The 22,766-nt window shown below is 40.2% G+C and overlaps 3 protein-coding genes across 3 annotated transcripts in view; all 3 read right to left on the bottom strand.

Annotated features, from left to right (window-relative positions):
- psmd3 (proteasome 26S subunit, non-ATPase 3) overlaps positions 1-22,766 on the bottom strand; it is a 66,987-nt gene that overhangs the window by 19,091 nt on the left and 25,130 nt on the right. The window lies entirely within an intron of this gene.
- On the bottom strand, positions 1,817-6,990 carry LOC139911115 (leucine-rich repeat-containing protein 3-like). Its single transcript, XM_071898613.2, has 5 exons — positions 6,400-6,990; positions 5,332-5,457; positions 4,016-4,180; positions 3,121-3,199; positions 1,817-2,197 (listed from the first exon to the last, which is right to left on the bottom strand). Exons 1-5 carry the CDS (start codon positions 6,643-6,645, stop codon positions 1,989-1,991), a joined length of 825 nt encoding a protein of 274 aa, XP_071754714.2. The 5' UTR covers positions 6,646-6,990; the 3' UTR covers positions 1,817-1,988.
- Positions 15,727-18,692, bottom strand: LOC144539524 (uncharacterized). The gene is made up of 3 exons (XM_078284918.1): positions 18,655-18,692; positions 18,074-18,615; positions 15,727-16,731 (listed from the first exon to the last, which is right to left on the bottom strand). The coding sequence occupies exons 2-3, from the start codon at positions 18,377-18,379 to the stop codon at positions 16,204-16,206; spliced, it is 834 nt and encodes a 277-aa protein (XP_078141044.1). The 5' UTR covers positions 18,380-18,615; positions 18,655-18,692; the 3' UTR covers positions 15,727-16,203.

Raw genomic sequence — 22,766 nt, 5'->3', positions numbered from 1 at the left:
TACAACGGCAAAATGAAAGTTGAGACGAAATCAGGACCTAAACATCTTTCTGGTATCAGTTCAAAACAGTTTCCAAAGCTGATTTCATATGCATTTTCCACCATATGCCATAATATCATACTGTGGACATTTTGTGCTTGTTTGATGGGTTATGTTTTGGCCCCAAACACTGACTCAGGCTGTAGTGGGGAGACTTAAAGGAAGTTTTCACAGCTTTATTGTTGTCTCTGCTAACGGTTCAGCATTATCATCTGAAGAAAGTAAGTGTATGAAAAGTGCTGCCAAAGGTTTCTAGACTATAGATGCACACTGTGGGGGGGAAACAAACAAAAGAAGAGGAAAAATGACATGCTAATGGGGTACACACTCATCCACTGCTGCTCAATTCACAGCCAAACAATGGATTTTATGATTATTATCGAAACAGATATGTAAATTTACTTTGTATTTTTGTTGACTTGTTATGATGTTGTGAGAGTCAAATCAGCAGGGGTGCTACTGCAACCCTCTCAGTCTTTGAGTCTATCACACACATTAGAGCTGCACTAGGCAAGGTTTTTATGTAAAAATACACCCGTCTCATCAGCCTAAAACACAAAGTGGGGCTGTAATAGAGAAGAGTGTCCATCTCTGCTAATTGGGCCGCTGTAGAATCGCCCTGTTTGCCCAAATTGAACTCTGATGTCGTATGGTCACTTCTCCTCCCAAAGGAAGTGATTGAAAATTAAATGTGAAATCCAAACTGTCTCCTAAACAGCGAAGAGAAAGCAGAGAAAGCTCCAATTTTAGATCTTTTCCTCTCTTGCCTCTTTGGTTTCCTTTGGTATAAAGCATCACAGACCGGCAGCTTGGTAAACATGAGCGAGCTGTGTGACGTTTACTGACCTCACCTTACAGGATTTCTGGGTATTGAAGTTCATTTTTTTCAGACAGTTACCTCTCGCTGCCATTTGGAGCGAAGTTGCTTACTGCAGCCTTAAAGAAGGTGCATGTTTCACACTGTTGGTGTGACACTTGTGGGCTTCAGCGGGACGATGAGGCATCCGCTCTTACTTACATCCAGTGCTAACCAACATCCTTTGTTGGTTATGGGAAGTGAAACTGTGTTACCCACCTCACTTTTGCTTATTTCGATCCCAGCCTAAGCCCAGGTTTGTTAACTTCATTTCAGAATTTCAATTTCATTTCAGTTAAATTGAACTCACTTCAGCTCAGTCCATTTTAACTTAGTGGAGTTCAGTTCAGCTTAGTTGACTTGAGATACTCTATTTGTCTGTGAGCCTCTTTCTTAATTGTGTCTTTCTTAACACACCAGGTGAAAAACCACTGTAAAGTACCATCAATCCATATTATCCACATTATAAATGATCATATACATACTGTATAATGTATATTCGCATGACCTTAGTATCATAGTTTTCTAAACCTGTCCTGATGGCAGTGATTTGAGGTTCTCCATGTAACTGTTGTGCCGTACATAGTAGACCGTAAAGGACCGTCTATCTGTTTTGATATGTAAATTCATGAGATAATACACTTCATTTCCAGGTGTCTAGTTTGGGACAACATACATTTGTGTTCGTTTCAACTCAACAGGTATTGATAACGCCATGTGTGTGTTGTGTGTTGATATGTGCTGTTATGAACACACAGATGTGTTGAAAATGACACATCCTTTATAATGACTATAAATTTCAATATCGATAGTGTCCAGGACTGTCTGCTTGGCAGTGGCTTGACATGGCCTTTGTCTCTGGGCGTCCCCTTGGTTGTTGTGTATGTAAAATAGCAGTAGTAGTTACAATCCATATCATCATACCATCCAAGGTACGCCAAGTGTGCCAGTGTGCACTTTTGTTGGAAAGTTTGTTGCACCAATGTTACCAAGATAATTCTAAATTCCTCTACATTTGTTGTACTTGGCAAATAATGCGATTCTAATTCTGCTATCCGTTTCACCTCCAGATGACGTACCGATCCGCATGTCTCTAAACCTGTCGGCTGGGCAGCGACTTGAGGTACTCCATGTGCCGGCGCGCGTCCTCCTGGTTGTGCCGTACGTAGTAGACCAGGTAGGAGATCACCATGGAGAACCAGAGGAACATGGTGACCAGCATGGCCACGTCGGTGGTCTTCCTCAGAGACAGGCACAGGTCCCAGTCCTCAGCCAGCAGGACGAACGGCATCCCGACCGCTCCTGATGAACAGGGAGGTGGAGGCCAGACAGAACCGGTCAGATCAGATCGCTGCATCTTCAGGGCTCAACGTCTAATCATGTTATTTATTTATTTAACCTTTATTTAACTTGGTAAGTCAATTGAGAACCAATTCCCATTTACAGTGACGACCTATTATGCCCGGAGTAACCCGATTATTGACCATACTGCGGTTAAGATTTTATTCGGATTAAGCCGTTCACATGCATCTTTGATATCCTGCGACTGAGTCTCCCTGTTGCCACAAATAAACCAGATAAAAGGAACATCTCCCCTTGTTGTTTGACTGAGAAATAGCAGGTTACTTCTAATACAGGGGAAAGAAATGATGATCCCAATAGTAATCTGTGTGAGCTTCTTGGCACTCCAAATGTGATGTTACAGGACATTATGCTTTTCCAGGTTGGTATCAAAACATATCGATAAGGCTTTGCGAGTCTGAGTTTGTGCAGTGAAAACCAAAAAGTGAATGGATTAAGATGTTTCCATGCCACTGTAACATTAGAGTGTTTAACATTGGAGTAATTCAGGCATCTTAGAGTATGGGCTTATCCAGGTTATGACGTTTACATCTGTTGACTAAAACTGGGTAACTTGTGTAAATGGGCATGTAAATGTAGCCACTGTTTCCACACTACTGTCTTTGTTTACACACTGATTTATTGGATTGAATATCATTTTTTTGCACTGTGAAATTTATTGTCTCTGGGTCTGGGTAAACTCAATGGGCTGATTTTGAGGCTATAAAAGATTTGCTTACATTTGTAATGTTGGTGTAACATGATAGTAAAACTGACTGAAAAGACTTGCATTTTGAGTTAATAAGGATTGAGAAAAAATCTGACATGATACAATCAGAACATGCAAATCCACCCGCACATATCAGACAGGCTAGTTAACGTACCCAGGTCAGAGAGGTCAGAGGTGTGGCACACTACCTCTGCCAGGGAGGAGGGGTCCAGGTCCAACTGGGGCATCGATAACTGGGAAACAACCAGGAAGAGGAGACACATCAGAGAGAGAGAGAGAGAGAGAGAGAGAGAGAGGGAGAGAGAGAGGGAGAGAGGGGGGGGGGGGGGGGGGGGGGGGGGGAGGATGTCCAATGGAATACAACCACCGTAAAGACTGTCAATCATCTGTGTATTCTTGCACTATCTGCACTGTGCTGATCTCTGTACATAGACACATAGACATAGCCTACTGTACATACAAACAGAACAGATACCTTTAAATACATTTGTAAAAAAAAAAAAAAAAAAAAAAATGTAGTTGCAGTGTTTACACAGTTCTCACTTATTTGTATTTATATTTTTTAACTGCAATATCCACAATTTTCTATTTTTATTTTAAGTTATCTTTACTTATCTGTATATATATATATTTTCTTTTTTTAACAGCAAAAGCATAATTTTTCTGTTGTATTTTTTAGTTAATTTTACCTACTCTTATTTATATATTTGATTGCAATGTTGCAATGTTTACACATTTCTTTATTCTAGTATATCTTTAATTGTACGTACATTTTTTGTTTTTATTTCACAGTTGCTTTGGCAAAGTAAACATATTTTTCCCATGCCAATAAAGCCCCTTTGAATTGAATTTAATTGAGAGAGAGAGAGCGAGAGAGGAAGAATGTAAATTGAATGGCTTAAGATAATAAGGGATTTGGGATTTGAACAAAAGAAAAAACAACCTGAAAACAGAAAGAGTGGAAGGGAGGAAGAAAGGGGGAAAGAAGGAAAGCAACAACCAATAAATAAACACACACACACACACACACACACACACACCAAACACACCTGTAGCTCGCAGTCACAGTGCCAGGGGTTGTGTGTGAGGTTGGCGTGCGCCCGCAGCCCCCCCAGCGCTGCCGGGTTCAACGTAGAGAGCCGATTGGACGATAAGTCTAGGGAGCGAAGCGAGGAAGACAAACCGCGGAAACAGCCAGGCTCCAGCAGTGAAAGCTGGGAGGAGAGAGGGAGGAAAGGATGGGTGACATGATTAAGAAACACTGACACTAAATATTCGCCCCATAATAAGGAACAGATACATTTAGATTACTTTTCTTAATATATATTTTTTACAGTGAAAAAACACGGCCTGAAAAATGTAAATTGTCTAGATCTAAGTGAGCAGAAGATCTTTTTCAATGTGGATTCGACTGGTTCTCCAGCACCTTAGCAAAGACTCTGAGGGGTAGACACTACACATAGTATAGTATAGTATAGTATAGTATAGTATAGTATAGTATAGTATAGTATAGTATAGTTTTTTTGCATTTTCTCCAGCAGTGGCAGCTGTGTTGACGCACCTACTGCTGAATCAATACAGAGGAAACATTACTATTCATACCCCACATGCATTAAGAGGACACCGAATCTGAAACCAGGAGTTTCGCTTAGCTGAAACCCGGTTTAGATCTGACAAATAACAGTCACAGTTTAAAAAAAGAAAGAAAAAAAAAATAGTGGCAAGTTCATCCGCTTCAGGAAGTGGATTTTCCTCAAACGTTAAAGCTGCACTTAGCTGCAAAAAAGTTATGTAAAAATCCACCGGTCTTATCAGCCTAAATCTGTTGAAGTCCTGAAAAACTTTCAGAAATCTGCTGCCGCCACTTGGGGCTGCAAAGTGTGAAGTTACCTAGTGCAGCTTTAAGCGGACAAAACAAAACAAAAACAAACAAAACAAAAAAACCTCTTTCTTTGGGAAGGTTGTCATCTTACTAGGAAGTAACTGAGGCTGAATGCCCCACCTTAGTGTATGTAAAGGTGAAACTCCATCTTATTGTGCTTCATGTTGTCTTGCACATGTTCTGTGTTCAATGTCTGTATTGATTATTTGATGCTGTTCACATTACCTGCTTATCTTGTGCCTATTTCTGTTTTTGCACCACTGTGTGTTGTGTGTTCATGTTCATATGTGTTTCTTGGTGTCTTATTCTTATGTGTCCATGTAGCAGAGCCATTCCATCCCTTTCCATCATGCTGTAACAAAAACAATTTCCACTGGCAGTAAAATTTCTATTATCTTACTACATTGACTTATCATTATGATGGGACCAAATTGAAGATAAACTGATTCTGATGCCTGAGACAGAAACCGAGTAAACAGGTACCTGGTTGTGTGAAAGGTCGAGCTCAGACAGCAGCGACAGACCAGAGAAGGAGTCCGCTGGCAGAGAACTGAGGTGGTTGTTATCCAGGTAGAGACGAACCGTGCGGTTGGGGAGGCCGAGCGGGACCTGAGGAACACACACACACACACACACACACACACACACACACACACACACACACACACAGTAGAGCTGAGTTTGTTATTGTCCAGGTAGTCTAAATAACAGAAACTTTAACTCCACCTGGAACTGCTGGACTGTAACTGCTACTTGTCCCTTCATGGTGACCAGTATAAAAAACACACAAAAAAACATTTGAAATTACCACCTTCTCTACTGTGTAACTAGACAGCACAAATTATTAGATTTTTGCAATACCTCCAGTACACAAATACATACAGTTGTTAGTTCTGTTACGGATGAAGCTGGCAGTTTGAAGAAAGACAAGCATCTTAGCTCCTGCCAGGATGTTTTTCCTGCTTTGATTCACTCTGACTTAAAGCTTTTCTTGCCAGACTTTCCTCTTGGTGATTGCACAGCATTAAAACCAAGTGAAATGGAGTGTGGAAAGAGGTCTGGGTGGGAGAGATTATTGTTCAGGTGGAGCCCAGCGCTCTGATGGGACACCTGCGGGTATTTGTTACGGTGGAAAGCACACTCTGGAGACGGCAATTTCTTGAGTTTGGTCAATCATTTATTTTTCAGTCAGTCAGCACGGCATCTGACATCCTCGCCCTCGGTTGTCTTTAGGGGTTTAACGTGCAACCTTGAACAGTTTCAGCTGGGATTAAAGGAAAGCAAAGCTTCATTTTAGATCTTTGCTGTGAGGAAATACCAGAAGACCTACAGGGACTTGAGGATTTAGTGGGAAGGAAGCTTATAGCCTTTTCACACCAAGGATTTCTCCTTCACACCTGCACTGCAATAGCTTAAAAACTGATTTGATGTATTCTCTGTGACAGCTTACACTCTCTCTCTCTCTCTCTCTCTCTCTCTCTCACACACACTCTCTCACACGCTCTCTCTCACTCACACACACACACACACACACACACACAGAGTCCCAACCTGTGTCAGTCCTATTGCACTGCAGCGAACTGTCAGCCCTCCATCCGGCAATTCAGAGTGGTAGCAGCCGTTGTTGGCAACCTTCATTAAGGCGCTGCCATCGCCATGGCGCCAGAGGGCCATGGTAGATGGTGATGATGTCATCACCAGGCTGGGCCATAGAAGAACAAGAAGGAGGAAAAGTTGCATCCACAATAAGTCCACCACAGAAGAAGAGGGCATCCGGAGACTCACATCATGGGGCATTGTGGGAAATGAGTGTCCTCCCTTCAGTGGACTAGGCAGTCAGCAAAAAGTGATAATAATAACAATAAAAAAAAAAACTTTTTATGGAGCAGGTGATTGTATACCTACTGTGAAGATATACATATTTACACTCCAACATGACTCATCGTTTTCACTTGATGTCACAGCTCCCACTGGCAGCCATTGTGGACAGATTTTGCATCCGTCCAAGAAAGTATTTTGTTTACTCTCAATTGGGATGCAAAAAGGAGACGGCAGCAGCCTAGATGTTAGTAAAAAGGACTTGAGACTGGGAGGCGGCTGGTTCGAATCCCAGGGAAAGTCTCAGAAGGGAAGGTGACTGAGAAACACCAAGCCCCCAACTCAGGTCCAGCAGCAGGAGCCTGTGGTTGTGCTGCAGCTGACAGAGGTGAATGTGTGTAAATTGAATAAATGTTAAACGTTGCGGCGTTGCAGAAAAAAGAACATGTCAGATTTCTTTGGAAAAATAAAGGTTAAAATAAAAATGAAATACAGTCTGTTGTAGTTCAGTATGGTCTGCCAGTCCCGCTCACTTTGCTGACTCTAGATGTCACAGGTTGAAATCCAGCTCACGACCGTTGTCCAATATCAAACACTCTTTCTCTCTCTCCCATTGTCGCTGTCACTGTATACTGCCTAATACAGCAGGGATGTCATTCGAGTAAACCTGTTTTTTTTTGGTCCAAAGTTAAGAGAGCAGTAGTTGCACATCCCCAAAAAATCCCAGGAGAGCTCAGGAGAACTCACTTTGTTTCTCGTCTCAGATTGTACGGCTCAGTACCGAGGCAAGAGGTGCGTTCACACACGGAAAAAAAATCTTCACAACTGTCGCAGAACAAGAACTGTCACTTGAAAAGAGGTGAAGTTTCTCATCTTACGTCTCCCTGCAGAGATGGATAATCCAACTTGTTCTTGTAGAATAAAAGCGTGTTTTTTTTTTTTACATTTCTGTCACACGGTTGAACTCCAGTCTCATGTAGCTGGCAGGGACCATCGCTCAAGTTAGTAAGATTCAGGTTTTCGGTGTCAGCTCAGAGAAAACCAGCCTCCTTAGGGGACCAGGGCTGAAATGTCAAGCGTCTTGGTTGAGGTCTGCATAGGTCAAAGTCAGCCTGTGGAGAAAAGAGAAAAAAAAAATGTCAGTAAAGCAATAATTCTCCCATTCAGTCATACCATACAATAGAAACAGTGGTTTTATCGTGACCTGTACAGCGTGTCGCCCACCTTCTCCCTCCTTTTCTGTCAGTTTTCACCACAATATCCAGTATCACAGAAACATGCTAAAATATTATCTAACTTACCAAGTGAATACACAAAGAAAATGCAAATTCAAATATACTACAGCTCAGGATGACAATCACCTTCTTCATGGCATTTAGAAAATGAATGCAATTAGTGAAAAGGGTATTTATTGAATAGATTTGAAGACTAAGTCGTTACAATACTGGAGCCTGATTGGCCGACAGCAGCAGCTCCTCTAATTCAAATGAGGTAAACCTGCTGAGTGGATGCTTTTTCCTGGTCTGATTGGAAGGATTTCAATAAATCTTTAGTGAATCGGACCAATCAGGACCAAGTCCAGTCATGATGCGTTGACTGGAATTAGTCCAAAACTTCCTGTAAAAAAAAAGGATGAAACTGCAATAACAGGAAACTGCAATAACTTTGAATTTGACCACCCAAACAACATCAAATTGTAAATGTTTACAGTAAAAATCATTGATTGGAGATGTAAAAAAACAATAGAGGGACATTTTAATTCCTATAATAGCCTTTAAAGAGAGAGAAAGGGAATAGAGGAAAAACGAGAAGGAATGAGAGAGACTGAGGGAAAGATAGAGTAAACTAAAGAGTGAGAGACAAAGACAGAGAGAGAGAGAGAGAGAGAGAGAGAGAGAGAGACAAGAACCGGAAGAAGAGAGGGATCAGAGAGCGAAGAACACAGATTGGTATCAAATAATGAATATTATAGCCATAGGGGGAGAGCACAGACCCTGCCCTGCAACGAGAGCAGTAATCCCTGATGAAGACGATCATGTAACAACTCTAATCCTTCGACTGGATGGATTACAAAGATATCTACTTCCTCTTCTCTGTGTCTTTATCTCTCTTGTTCTGCCTCGACCTCTCCCTCTGTTTCTTCTGGATCTGGTAGATAAGCAGTTTTACGCACATTATTTTAACAGGATTATGCCTCAAAGTATTTTTTTCATACTTCCAATGCCTCTCGATATTTCGTCCCGTTTACCGCCCTTCATCCCTGCTGAAAGCAACACTGGCGGAAAAGTTTGACATGAATTATTGTCTTAAATTTCTCGCTCATTCTTCTCTCTCTCTATCTCTAATTTCTGCGTCTTTCTCTTTGTTTTGGAAACGATAATTTAGTCGGATTCTAAAGAATATAGACTGATGATGAGAAGACTCGTCTAGCCTCTAACCGCCTCCGTCCTATAAGGTCTACGCCTCTAATTCCTTAGCTTTTCCCCAGCGATCGGCCTAAGATATTACGTACTGACTAAGTTCACCTTAGTTAACGACAGCTCTTCTCTGTGAAACACTCTTGATGTGGTTGCTAGTGTTAGGTTCATTGGGTTAGTATACTTTAACCTGTTAGGATAGCGGACCACTTGTTCCACTCTAGAGGAACCTTTAAGAACCTGGTTGTCGATAAGACTTACAAGTTACTATCAATCAGAAGAGGTGAGCTAAATCCACAGAATTTGAATGGATGGAACGGTCCTTCCACTGTTTGCCTTGGTAATTTGGCTAGTTCAGCATAAAATGGTGAATTTTAAGGGTTGGTTGCTATGGTGACAACACAAGTCTGCTGGCCAGTTGCATAAAGCTAGTTTAAGACTACTCTAAGCCTTTAGACTGGTCTTAGATTCTCAGGTTGGACTAGGCTAATTAAGACTGTTTGTTACTTAAATATTACGACTGACTTATTTTGAGGTAGGAAAGATAGCCACCTTCCCCCCTGGCTAAACTTGAGTTAAGAACTTTGTTGTTATGGCAACGAGTCGGCCTAACTGTCACTTAAATACTGAAGCTATTTCATACAAGATGGCAAATCTTTGGTTTTTGGAAAGAGCCTGAAGAATAGAGCGAGTCTTTAGAGACGGAAACAACTCATTAGAGATCTACAACAATCAAGAAGTAGTAGGAACGGGTAAATATAAGTGTCTATAGCAAGTTTGACTTAAGGTCACATTTAAGTCTAAGACTAGGTCTATCTTTATGCAACTGGCCCCTGGGCATTAAGGCTGTAAAGTCTGTCACAGTTGCTTGAGAACTGAGCAGATGAGTCTGTTAGCAAACTGTCAAAACTCAACTGTAAGCTAATGTTAGTGACGAGGCTAACGTAGCTTCATCACAGACTGTACTTCTCTCTCTAGCTCTTCTAGTCAACATTAGCATGTTAGCAATCCATGGCAGCAAGGAGACAGAGAAGCTGCTTTGGTTCTCGCCACAGCGACTTGCCGTAAGTCAGTTTATACAGACGTTAGCCCAACGGTTTACATAAAACTGTCCGCTGCTTTGACCGTCCTAGAACATTGATTTGAATGGGAATGACTGTTCTATCCATTCAAGATCTGTAAGGCAGCTACATTTACCCAAAAGGAGAATAAACCACATGGAAATTGTAATGTAATTACAGATTATTTCTTATTATTACTACTTATTATTAGCAAGAGTAAATACAATTCAAATTGTGTAGAACCAAAATATAGAGAACATAAAAATAAAACAAATATGAAAACAATTTAGAGAGAGAATAGTAAAGGTAGCTAATCTTTCCTCAGCCCCACCCAATCTGAGGCCGCTTGATCTTCAGTGTCAGTCTCTTGACAGTCTCACTGCACACAGTGGCTGTCGATTATTGAAGTTGAATATAAAAATATTTTCACCTTACAGAGCAAAGTCTTTTTTAGAAGAAATCTTCAGCCAACCGTCTTTATGGCCATCTTCAATGAAAGCAGTGTCGTGAAGTCCTCGACACAGTTTGGTTTCGCTCCTTTTTATCTGTTCTAAAACACTTCCCTAAAATTCTCTCCTCCCTTCATATCATTTCATTAGCATAACAATTTCTATTGGATGCCCCTCTACCTTGAATAATTCATCAGTACCATCCCTCTCCGGATCACACCCTTTCTCCGATACTTTCCAACTTCGCTATCAAAAAGCAGAAGTGACTAGACCCAAAGGACAAGAATCACAGTTACAACTTGGTCAAGCTCATACTTAACCACACTCTTAATCATACATTTTAATCATCACTTTAAATCATGGCATACTATGTATAATTATTTCACACTTTCCCCTTTTTTGTTCATAAGACGAACTACACACACAGTATGTATCAAACATCCTACCAGGTGTCTGAGAGTATAAGACCAACAGCGTACATGCAGTGGTTCCACCCTGATTATACAATCAACATATACTCATTATTATTCATTATGAATGATTTAACATGATTGACATTATCTACCATTGATTATTATTATGCAGAAAATATTGATACTTAAAGCAATGCAACTGTTATCAGTCAGGACTTTAATCACCATCTCTACCACAAGTGTCTTCCAGTGTCAGATCTTCCTCCTTAATTTCTTCCACTGGTGTGTCATATTCAATTTCTCCCTTTTCCGCTTCTGATTATTGATCACGCTGACCTGCCTCTTAACCTTCTCCTCCTGTCTCTTCCATTGATCTTTCCTGTTGATTGTCAACTGACTCCTAAGATCCCCTTCAACTGGTTCTGGCTTGGTTTTAGGGCCTCCCTATTCCTATCCTTATACTAGGTGTCAGGGGCATTTCTTACTGAATAACCCTGTTTGTCTCTTGGCTTCCACTTTTCTGAGCTTCCTATTTCTTGGCGTCCTGTTGCCATTTCCCCCAGTTCCCTGCAGTAAGCTCATAATATGGCCTTCTGCTCTTGTAATCATAATATCTGGTCATTCTCTGCCTCTGGTTGGTGCAGGTTAAATAAAGCCCTGCCTGAGCTGTCTCACTAACTCGGTGGCAGCTATTGCTATACATTACCCTCGCTGGTTCCACCGAAGCGTACCTCATTACTTGATCCGGCGGCCCCATCTGTACCGGATCTTTGACAGAGGACTTCTGCAATCGAGGAGAGGGCAGACAGGAAGAGGAGTCACAGTAAGTAATTTAATGCAACTTGGAAATGTACATTTTACATTTTTTTTGGCATTGAGGTGACGCTCCTATCCAGGGCGACTCGCAATGAGTGCAGACAGTAGACTGAGTTTCACTTCCTAACACAACATCACAAGCAACCAACAGTGAGGAAGGCAAAGGGTCAGAGCCACAGTAGCCCTCCGATATGTGTGACCGGGTAACAGAGAAGTGCCAAGAGGATAAACAAGAGTACGACAGCAAGGGAGAGAGATATAATTGTTTTCCCATTTAACACTGTGCATACTTAGTTTTCTGAGAGTTGTTTCCCCCCCAAAAATAATAGCATGCAGGAGGAAGAGCAAGTAAAAGAGGAGTACTATGGGAGAGAGGGACGCGAGGTGCTTCTGACAACAGGAGTTTTTATCCTGCGACAGAAGATGGGGAGCGACTGCTGTTGTGACTGGAGAGGGAAGGTCAGTCCACCATTGGAGACTCAGAAGGGAGAAGTGAAAATGTCTAGTGCATTGAGACGACCAATAAAAAAAAAGGGGGAAAAGGCCCTTGCAGATCCTCCTTTTCACCGTTTCTGCAAAGCATGAAATCAAGTTAAATAAGTTAGCAGACATTCCTCTTTCCTAGTTTGGCCTTCAGGGTGAGGATCAAAGTCATGTGTCATGAAATTGCCTCTTTCTGCCTCACACTGTAACAGGGAGCTGCATGGGAAGGTAACAGAGAGCAGGGGATGAGGAGGGTTCAAGACAAAAGGAGAAGTCTGAGTCTAAGGTTGCATGGCAACACCCTGCCAGAATGAATGAATGAATAAATGAGTGAATGAATGTATGTGGGGATAATCCTTTAATGAGGAAGAGGACTTGATCAACTCAGAAGGTAATCTCAGGGAGTCTGTCGGAGTCTTTGTGCACAACACAGTATCACACCACACACATCACACAACAACACACATTACACAACACAACATCACACAACAAGACACATTACACAAGAAAACAACAATACACAACAACACACATTACACAACACAACATCACACAACAAGACACATTACACAAGAAAACAACAATACACAACAACACACATTACACAACACAACATCACACAACAAGACACATTAGACAAGAAAACAACGATACACAACAACACACATTACACAACACAACATCACACAAGACACATTACACAAGAAAACAACAATACACAACAACACACATTAGACAAGAAAACAACAATACACAACAACACACATTACACAACACAACATCACACAAGACACATTACACAAGAAAACAACAATACACAACAAGACACATTACACAAGAAAACAACAATACACAACAACACACATTACACAACATAACATCACACAAGACACATTACACAAGAAAACAACAATACACAACAAGACACATTAGACAAGAAAACAACAATACACAACAACACACATTACACAACACAACATCACACAACAAGACACACTACACAAGAAAACAACAATACACAACAAGACACATTACACAACAAAATACACCACAAGACTTGACACATCAAGACATATTACACAACGGCACAACATTACACAATAACACAACACAACATTACACAATAAGACAAAATATAAAACAAAACACAACACAAAACAAAAACATGACATCACTTGCAGCACAACATCACACAAGACAGCAAACGCAACACAAGACAAAACACAATCCAACTGGATACGGAGTCGGAGTAAGACAACAAGACAGCAAACTGGACTCAACACAATCCAACTCAAGAGAACACAACATGACCCGAGAAAAAAAACGACAACACCCCTCAACTCAAATCAACATGAGGCAACAGGACACAACACAACTCAACACAACTCTTCATCACTGATGCCAGTCAGAAGGTTTCTCTCTTTTTCCTGCCTCTATCATCCCTTTATTCTCTCTCTCTCTCTCTCTCTCTCTCTCTCTCTCTGTTGGTTAGTAATCGTTACTTATTATGGCCCCTGGCACAGCATTCAGAAGTAGATAATGAACAGAAAGAAAGAAAGATAAATTTTGCAGCAGCAAACAGTAAAGAAACGTTGCAGAACAGCCTCATTAATTGTGACCATAGCGGTTTAACGAGCAGTGAATAAACTCATTGAAATTTCTACCAAAACTGGCAACATCAATAACTACTGAATATCAAAGTTGACCAGCATCAACATATTTGCAGTAATGATCCCAAGCGTCACGCATTCAGCCGGTTGGTCATTTTGGATTTCTGGGAGCCTACTGAGGACGAATTAAAAACATAAAATGAAATGAAGTAAAATAGAAATAAAATGTACATTTAAAAAACGCAGGATCTCCGTGTACTTACATATCTGTCTTCTTTTTACAGAGAAGACCAGAGAGCAGCGAGCTCCGTGTCTGTCGTGAGCAGCAGAGCCGAGCCGAGCCGAGCCGACGGAGGGAAAACGGGAGGGTTTTAAGAAAAGACTGAATCTAATCCAGATCCTCTGGCATGCCGCAAAAAACGTGTTGAAAGCAATCTGCGAAAACCCAAGCATGACTGAGGGGTTAAGTACATGTCAAACCATCTGCTAATAACCCACAGAGTTGCAGCATTGCATGGATTGATTATAGGTAATTATGTAGGCTATAGCTACAGGCAGGTTATAATGTGTTAAATATGCACTTAATTATAGGCATTTACAGCGGCATTTACACCGGCTAATTACAAGCATACATACAATGAACAACACGCCAAAGAGAAAGAAATAAAAAAAAACAAATCAAGAAAGTAAGAAAGTTAATATAGTATTCAAATTATGCTTTAAATGATGTTTTCAAAACTTGAACAGAGTTGAAATTGTGAGTTTATTCTAGTGACGCACTGATTGTAAATCGCTCTGGATAAAAGTGTCCTAGATGTCTAAAAATGTAAATGTAAATTACAGAACAGTCAGCCAACTGCATAGGTTACAATTTAGACAGTATAATATAATGCACATTAGTCTAACACTTGCACCCATAAGAGTGACAATAGTGGCGACTAGTGGATAGAAAGTGACACTACACTGACAGCTGTGCAGTACCAACCATGCACGGAATTAGAATTAATTCTCCTGTTTTTGTTGATATGGCTAGTTTATCACCAGTTTAATCAGCTTTTCTTATGTTAGAGTAATCAGAGAAAAAAAAGTAATTTGCATTTAAAACATTTAGCTGATTCTCTTGTGCAAAGCCACATGAAATGAGAGCAACATTCAAAACCAATAGTTAGGGTCAAGTATTATGTCTTACTGCATGTTTTAAGGATAAACTATGGTGAAAATGGTGTTTTCTGTCAGACGGGAAGAGCCTGCTTAACAACATAGCAGTGTGATTATAAATACACACATATGAATGAGAACGAAGCTCTGTCCCGGAGAAAGAGAACGAAAAAGAGACAGAAGGAGGAAGGAAGGGGAGGAACAAATGCCAGAGCAGCTGATAAATATGCAGCTCCTGCTTGTGATTATGAATCTATTGCATCTGATTGGGATGAACCACTGATTTGCAAAAGCATCAATGACTCAATTCTCCAAATGGCGTACGTTTCATAAACTTGGCTCCTGCTGAACTGGTCACCCAGCTCAAGCAGATTAGTCTGCATCTACCACCGAACCTTAGTGACACTGCATCTGAACCTCGCTGATCCAGGACCGGGGAATCCAGAGCCGCCCGTGCTTTCAGGAAAACTTCAAGAGCTTCTCTCAGTCGCCTCTGGGTCTCACACCTTGGCAGCACAGCGTCATTTCCAGAGACACATTTATTGAAACAAACTTTATTTGCAGGTGTTTTCTAAGGGTTTTTATGTTGCAGGTTTTCTGTGAGCAGTAAGTTCTGCCTTAACCAAGTACTGCAGACAATTCAAGAGGATCTGTAAATTATCTTATTAACTTTATTCTCTGAATCAGATTAGATGGGATTGATACATGAAATTGAACCGATGAAATCACACTGATGCCCATCTCTACTGGGACACACGGTATGTCCTTCAGCACTGCATTTAACCACATTAGTACTATCACTAATAGAGTATTACTTTTAGCAGTGAAAAATACAACCAGTGATGATCTTTCACAATATTTATTTGCTGAACTGAATGAGGGATAGGTTGTTTTTTTTCTAACCTGAATTCAGAATTAGAACTTAGATATAAATATTTCACAGCTGCTACAAGAAAGAAACAGCCCAAATCACTGAAAACTATACATTTTTCAAATGTGCTGAACAGTGTTGCTACTAACAATTCCTTCCACCCAACAACACTTTGGAACAACGTTTAGGAATTCAAACAATTTACACAAAGGCACATTTTTAGTCTCCAAAATGGTGGTGTGTGTGTGTGTGTGTGTCTTCACTCTTGCTTTGCTTGCTTCATATCAAAAAGTAGCTGGTGTATTTTACATTTTGCCAGGCTCTTCTTATGTGGTGGGAGTCTGCGCAAAATGTCTGCCATAGAGAAAGCGAACCTGGTGTCTTCATCATTTAACTGCTGCAGCTCCTCCCTGCGCTGGTCGATGGCTTCAAGTCTTTTCATAATGACGTGATCAATAGATTCATGCCGTGTCTTTCTCTGCCTCTTTTGCGCCGAGCTGTCCGAAGGTGACAGGCTCAAACTCAAACCAGGGGGAGAGTTTGCGGCCGCCTTTACGGGGATGGCGGCAGCAGGGAGCCGTTTACCGGAGGAACGAGTGGAAGAGCTGAAAGGTGGGCCGGCGTCGACTTCATCCTCTGAGAGACCCGACAGGGAGACTTCTACAGCAGGTGGGGACTTGCTGCACTTGGGGGATGTGGGAGGGATATCAGGCAACGTGACAGGGCTTTGGGAGGGGTCGCCCCAATCAGGCTCAACCTTGGGCTCACACAGTTCTTCCTCTGTTTCCTTCAAGATAAAAAAAAAAAAAGTTCAGACATGCAGTTCCACATTGCACATAAAAACCCATTATATTAAATGCTGAACTTGTTCTCTTCATTTAAATTGAAGTAGTTCATGATTACATTGGTATTGTTAATAAATGTTGAACAGAGGATATGAATCCTTTAAATACTTTTGAACTTTGAATGTTCGCAATAACGTGTGAAGGGAACTTCACAACTATTAAAGGAAGACGACGGAAGGCAGTTTCTTGTTTTGGTTCGGTTTTGACCCGGCTCTTGGTCCTGGCGAGCTGTCGGCCATTGTTAACCACAGTAACGCTACAGTAAACTGAATACAGCGTTATACCAACTCTCACCTCTGAGCGTGGAAAGTTTTACTCTGTTTTACGATGCTTCACAAAGTTTGTGAGCCAAGACAACCGTGTAATTATGTTAGGCGGTGGTACGCCACGTCCATCTCCACTTTCAGTTTCATCGGTTTCTCTTTAGATTAAAGAGTAACTAAACCCCAAACCCAAATTTGTGGTGAAGCCTGACACCTAATGGTGAAAAGTAGGGTACTGAACTGGCCATCTGCTATTGGCTGGTCTTTGGTGACATCACCTGCCTCAAAGACCAGCCAATGGCAGATGGCCAGTTCAGTTACTCTTTAAACAAGTTTTTTTTTTTTTTTAAACAATACTTTATCAGATAGTTGTTGAGGTCATACAAGAACTAAAAAAAAACTAACAAAAAACAAACATATGGCCAGAGAGAGTCATTACAGAGTAAGTGAATTACAGTTAGACAGGTGTTGTAAACATGGTCCAGCGATTGACGTTTTTTTGTAGGCCAACTACAACTTCATGTGGTTTTGGACTGGTTCTGAAAAAAGGCTCTGTGTTTAACTCAGGCTTGTGACATTCAAACCTACAATCTAAATTGAAAAGAGCTCAAGTAGGCTACAGCAGTTACAGGCTTTAAGGTGGACTACTCTGTTATTGTGCGACAAACCCATTATAGTTCAATTTCTAAGACAGTTAATCAATTTTTTGGCAACTTGGGGCGCCTTACAACCTTCAAAATTCACAAATTGGGTTTTTAATAGTTTACTTTATCTCACACACCGAAGCGTGGAAACTTTCTTAAGCTCGTCATATGAAACATACTTTATTTACAGGCTTTTAACCAAAACCCCATTCAAATCGTAATCCCTTCTCAGCCGAGGAAACTCGTGGCTCAAACATGCTAACAAACTTCCGGCTGGACTCAAAACTGCACGACCGACGTCATGTAACGTTAAACTTCCATACCAGTCCCTCGCGTTGTTTTGACCGTGTTTGCAGGGTATACATTATTTCACATACCTCCGTTTTTACAGACGGGGCGGGCACGGCGGTTGACTTCAGAAGCTGCACGCCTGTTTTTCTTCCGTCTTGTTTTGGACGGTAGTCCTCCGGTGAGAAATGCTCACTGCACACCCGGACTGCATGGAGGGACTCAACGGCGTTCACATCCAGTCTAAGAGCGAGGAGCCACAAATAGAGCCTCTCTGAATCATGCAACGGTAGTTTGTGAAAAGCCACAAATGCATCCCCCGATGATGCACGCTCACGGTATCTCACGCGCCTCTCTCTGTTGAAGCAACGAGGAAAAGCACACACTCGAACCATTTCTTGTACATATGCTACGCTAGGGAGAGAAGCTACAACAGTTAGGTAGCAGACCGAAGAGGTAACGTTAGGTCCGTGTGCTGTGAGGCACAGCGAGCAGAGCTGTTTCAGTCTGTCGTTTTTCACTTGGTTGTTCCGCCAGTTTTGCCTCTAACACTCATGGTTAAGTCGTATTTCAAGAGTGGTGACTGATAGAAAATGTAGTGTAGTGTAGGCTTCTTCTTCTTCTTCTTCTTCTTCTTCTTCTTCTTCTTCTTCTTCTTCTTCTTCGCAACTAACGTCATAGGTGCATTACCGCCACCTTCTGCTTCGGAGTGTGGACCGGAGACTGAATTCTACCTTTTAATCCTGTTTGACTAATAAAATCAAAGAAAATTCTGCAACATGTGCCACTTCATATGGAAATCCTGAGTTCCTATGCCAAGCCATTGTAACATTTATTAGCCTAACCGGATTCTCATTAGAGATAATTCATTAACGACTAGTTAATATGCTAATTTAAGATAGGCCTACCTCTAATTATATTTTGACTAGTAAGATTGCAGTTTTGTTTGCCATTAAGTTGTGTGGAAACACCAATTAAATATATCTACAATTCAGTTTTGACTCTGATCTGAAATGTGAATTCCAAATATCTCCATTGAAATCTCAAATTCAAGATCTCTTCACTTTAGTTCTGACTAGTCTAATTTCAGTTGAAGACATCTTTAATTCCTCATAATTAAAGATATCTAAATTATCTTGTTTGATATCTGAAACTATGGCTAGTCAAAACTAAAGTGGAGATATCTCAAATTGGAGTTCTTACTAGTCAAAAGTGCTATGAAGATATCTACAAACAAGTTATGGATATCTTGAATGGAATTTTTACTAGACAGGTCCTATTTTGGAGATGTCTTGAATTACCATTCTGACTAGTCAAAATGTGCTTTTCATTCCAAGAAGTGTATTACTTATTGAAGGGAAACATGCACTAAACATGAGCATAACAACAATGAATGACCAATTTTGTTTGGTGTTGAAAAGAGGTTAAGTATTTCATTTCAGACTGGAAATAATTTCATTTTATACTAGTTAATGGCTTTTAGTTTGCAAGACCAATATCCAGTGTGAAGCCTCGCATCAGTCACGTCATGCACAACAGATTTGACTAGTCATAATTCTAACTGAGTCTGAAAATATCATTTTGACTAGTCAAAACAGAATTACATATATCTCTGCATCATTTGGTATGTGTGACGAGTCAATTGAAGATATCTGTGACATCATTATAGATATCTTAAAAGATATTTTGACTAGTCAACTCAAAATGTAAAAGATATCTTTAATTTAATTATTACTAGTCAGATTGTAATTGCAGATATCTTGAATTACCATTCTGACTGGTCACATTAGTATGACTAGTCAAATTGCTTGTGTAGATAATATCTAATGTAATTATGGATAGTCAAGCGGAACCATTTTATGTTAAAACTGCTTGCCAAAGAGTTCCCGCCTTTCTGAATTTTCCTTTCATTTGTTCTCTTTCCTGCTTATATATCACACTGCATAATTACATGTTGGGCAAACTCTTCAACCTGTCAGTGATTGTCCACTCAGAATAAATTATTACTAAACCTCAATTTCATTGTCTATTTTGCACATTATGTAGGCTATTTACAGCTAGATCCAATAACAACAACCCAAGTTGGGATATTATTTTAAGAAGCTCACTGATCTGAGGCCATGCATAGTAAATGTCATGACCATATCCATCTGATTATCAACTCATCATCCCATGGACACCCAAGGATAAGCCACAAATCAGCTGTGGAGACTGCCACCTACAAGCTCATAACAGGGTCATCTTCAGAGATATATGTAAAATCAGAATCAGGTTTATTACCAAGTAGGTTTTCACAATACAAGGAATTTGCCTTGGTATGTAGGTGCATACAATAAACATGGAGAAAAATAAGAAAGTAGAAGTAAAAAACACAAGGAAGCTTCTTGTAGGAAACTTCATCTGTAAACAGAGGGATATTGAGGCTACAACATACTATAATCCTGACCATGCAGGAGGTTTGGGGGCGGGGCTAAGGTGCTTCAAAAACAGCAATGTTCCAATATGATTTTTGCTGTGACAACAATCCGGATGTATTTGGTAGGTAAAATTAGGCCTACACTAGCCCAAATCCCAAAAGCATGACTGTGATTAGGGAAAAACCCTTGAAGGATTTTAATAAGCAAAAAAAGAAGACTTGATTTTATCCAGGCTGGAGTGTCAAAGGGTCTCAGAAACTACGTCTGAAAGAGCCTGCAGGACAGAGGTCAAAATTAAACTTTTCCGTAGGACAAAATTGAAGACATATTTGGAAAGGCCTTGACCTGGAGAGTAACATATGTCAATATGAAGAACACGGGTGGTTCCTGTACTGCAATATTGCCCTTTGAACTCTGACCCCGGGCCACTTTTGAAGGCTTATTATGCAGCAACACAAGGGGCTACAGACATGGGGTCAACTTCTCTACAAAGCTATTGAGCTGCACTTTCATTGGTGTGTGGTTACCGATAGGGGGCGCCACTGAGTTGGGTTGAAATGCAATATTTTCTGAAATTCTCCTGCCTCCCATTATGATGACTCAAATCTGACAAAAGATTTGTTTAAAAAAATAAAAAATAAAAATACAGTGACCAGTAGTGCTAACTACAGTGCAAACTGTAGTTTTTCCGGGTGGCCTCGGGTTATGCTTGTGAAAAGGCAAACTGCTCAATATTACAAAGATGCAATACAATCTGAACCAAAAAGTTGATATTATAAGAGTATATTAACCAAAAAAATCACAAAAAAAACTTTTGTTGGTTCTGTTTTGCTGCAGTTTCATGTTTTATGGGCAGAAAGGGGTATGTTCAATGAATGACACACATCCTGTCCCCGGGCTGTCATATCCTTTATCCAATCAAATTCACGTTAGAAATGTGACATCATCAATCTGCTGCTGGCAGACTCAAACCAGACTGCAGCCAATTCTCAAATTTCTGCAAATTTGAATCTCAATGCTTCTAAGGTAACGTTAAACTTATAAACCTTTCTTGCTAACATTGTATTATATTTAGCATTAGCTAGTTCCACAGGCGACTATATGCTAATAGCATGGCTTAACTAGCAAATTTAGCATGTTGCTACCTAAGTAATGCAAGGCAGCAAGCTAACATGTTATGATGGCCTCAGACCATTAACTTTTATTTGGGTTTAGACTTAATGATTTGTGATGTTTGCAAGTGCTTCTTTATTGTTTTGTTGATCTTAAAAGCGTACATGATCCATGTTTCCCTTATTTTCCCATTTTTATAATCAGCAATAAATGTATAAAGTGTTATTTAATCATTTTTCGCCTGTACCATTCACAGATAAACAACGTGGACGAGTAAGGATGTCTGTATATAACGCCTCAGACCATTAACATGTTATGGTGACCTCAGCCCATTAGTCTCAGTGTTCTTAGTGTTTTAGCATTAGTTGACCGCATACTAACACACTGTACTGTAGTTCTGGGTCTTTATCTACAGTGATTGACCCCAATCTTATTTTGTTTTGGACAAAAATAGATAGTGTGTGCATTACATAATTTGAGAGCAACATATTGATCTCACCAGTTTGCCCATATATTTCAGTATCTCTTTTTTATGTAGGCTAGCCTATTCACCTAACTTTAAAATAATGGCTTTGACTGTAACTAAGGATGGAAGGAATGGTGAATACAAATGTTGGTAAAGAAAATGCTTACAGAGTTTGCTCATTTGTTGAAAGTGAAAAAAAATAAAAAAATAAAAAAATAGGTTTGTAATTTGATTACCTACCAAGTCTGACATACATAATTCTAGGAAGACAGGAATATTTATACAGAGCACTATATAATGCACTTATTGTAAATTGGGCTACTGTAGAAGAGCAATAATTGTAGCTAAATGTAAGTGCAAAATATTAGTTGGAGCGAGAGCTGTGTCTCTGTCAAGTCATGTCATTTTTTATTTTTTTATAGACCATCACAAAAGCCTGTCTAAATCTAATCAACCATCAATCACAAGACTAAATGGTGGATTACAATGTACAAATGAAACATAACACAATGAAACAAAAGAAAGCACAAGAAAATTATGTTATGGCTAACAAAATGGCATGTTGTTAGCCATAACAGGCCTGATAGCCTAACCAGGAGAACAGAGCATGAAATATGGCAATGACATGGACAATGAGATAAAAAGGTAACTAGGTATACATCTTCACTTTGACCATTGGTGAGTGCCATGGTAGGCCTGTTTTATTCCATATTACTTTTTCTATGTATACTGCTAATGCTGAGAAGAACTTTAACATTAGGATTTCCTAATACTGTGATCCTAGTG

Source organism: Centroberyx gerrardi, chromosome 7, assembly GCF_048128805.1.
Source record: "Centroberyx gerrardi isolate f3 chromosome 7, fCenGer3.hap1.cur.20231027, whole genome shotgun sequence".
Classification (NCBI taxonomy): domain Eukaryota; kingdom Metazoa; phylum Chordata; class Actinopteri; order Beryciformes; family Berycidae; genus Centroberyx; species Centroberyx gerrardi.
The sequence above is the reverse complement of the archived record's forward strand: the minus strand, read 5'-3'. Positions and strand labels throughout refer to the sequence as shown.

Excerpts from the sequence above, each read along its gene's own strand:
- LOC139911115 (XM_071898613.2), bottom strand. The coding sequence starts at position 6,645 with ATGCCCCATGATGTGAGTCTCCGGATGCCCTCTTCTTCTGTGGTGGAC. Across the intron at positions 3,200-4,015 it reads ACTGTGACTGCGAGCTACAG|TTATCGATGCCCCAGTTGGA; the intron begins GTGTGTTTGGTG and ends GTTGTTTCCCAG. Across the intron at positions 2,198-3,120 it reads CTCTGACCTCTCTGACCTGG|GAGCGGTCGGGATGCCGTTC; the intron begins GTACGTTAACTA and ends CCTGTTCATCAG.
- LOC144539524 (XM_078284918.1), bottom strand. The coding sequence starts at position 18,379 with ATGGTTCGAGTGTGTGCTTTTCCTCGTTGCTTCAACAGAGAGAGGCGC. Across the intron at positions 16,732-18,073 it reads CCCCGTCTGTAAAAACGGAG|GAAACAGAGGAAGAACTGTG; the intron begins GTATGTGAAATA and ends TTTATCTTGAAG.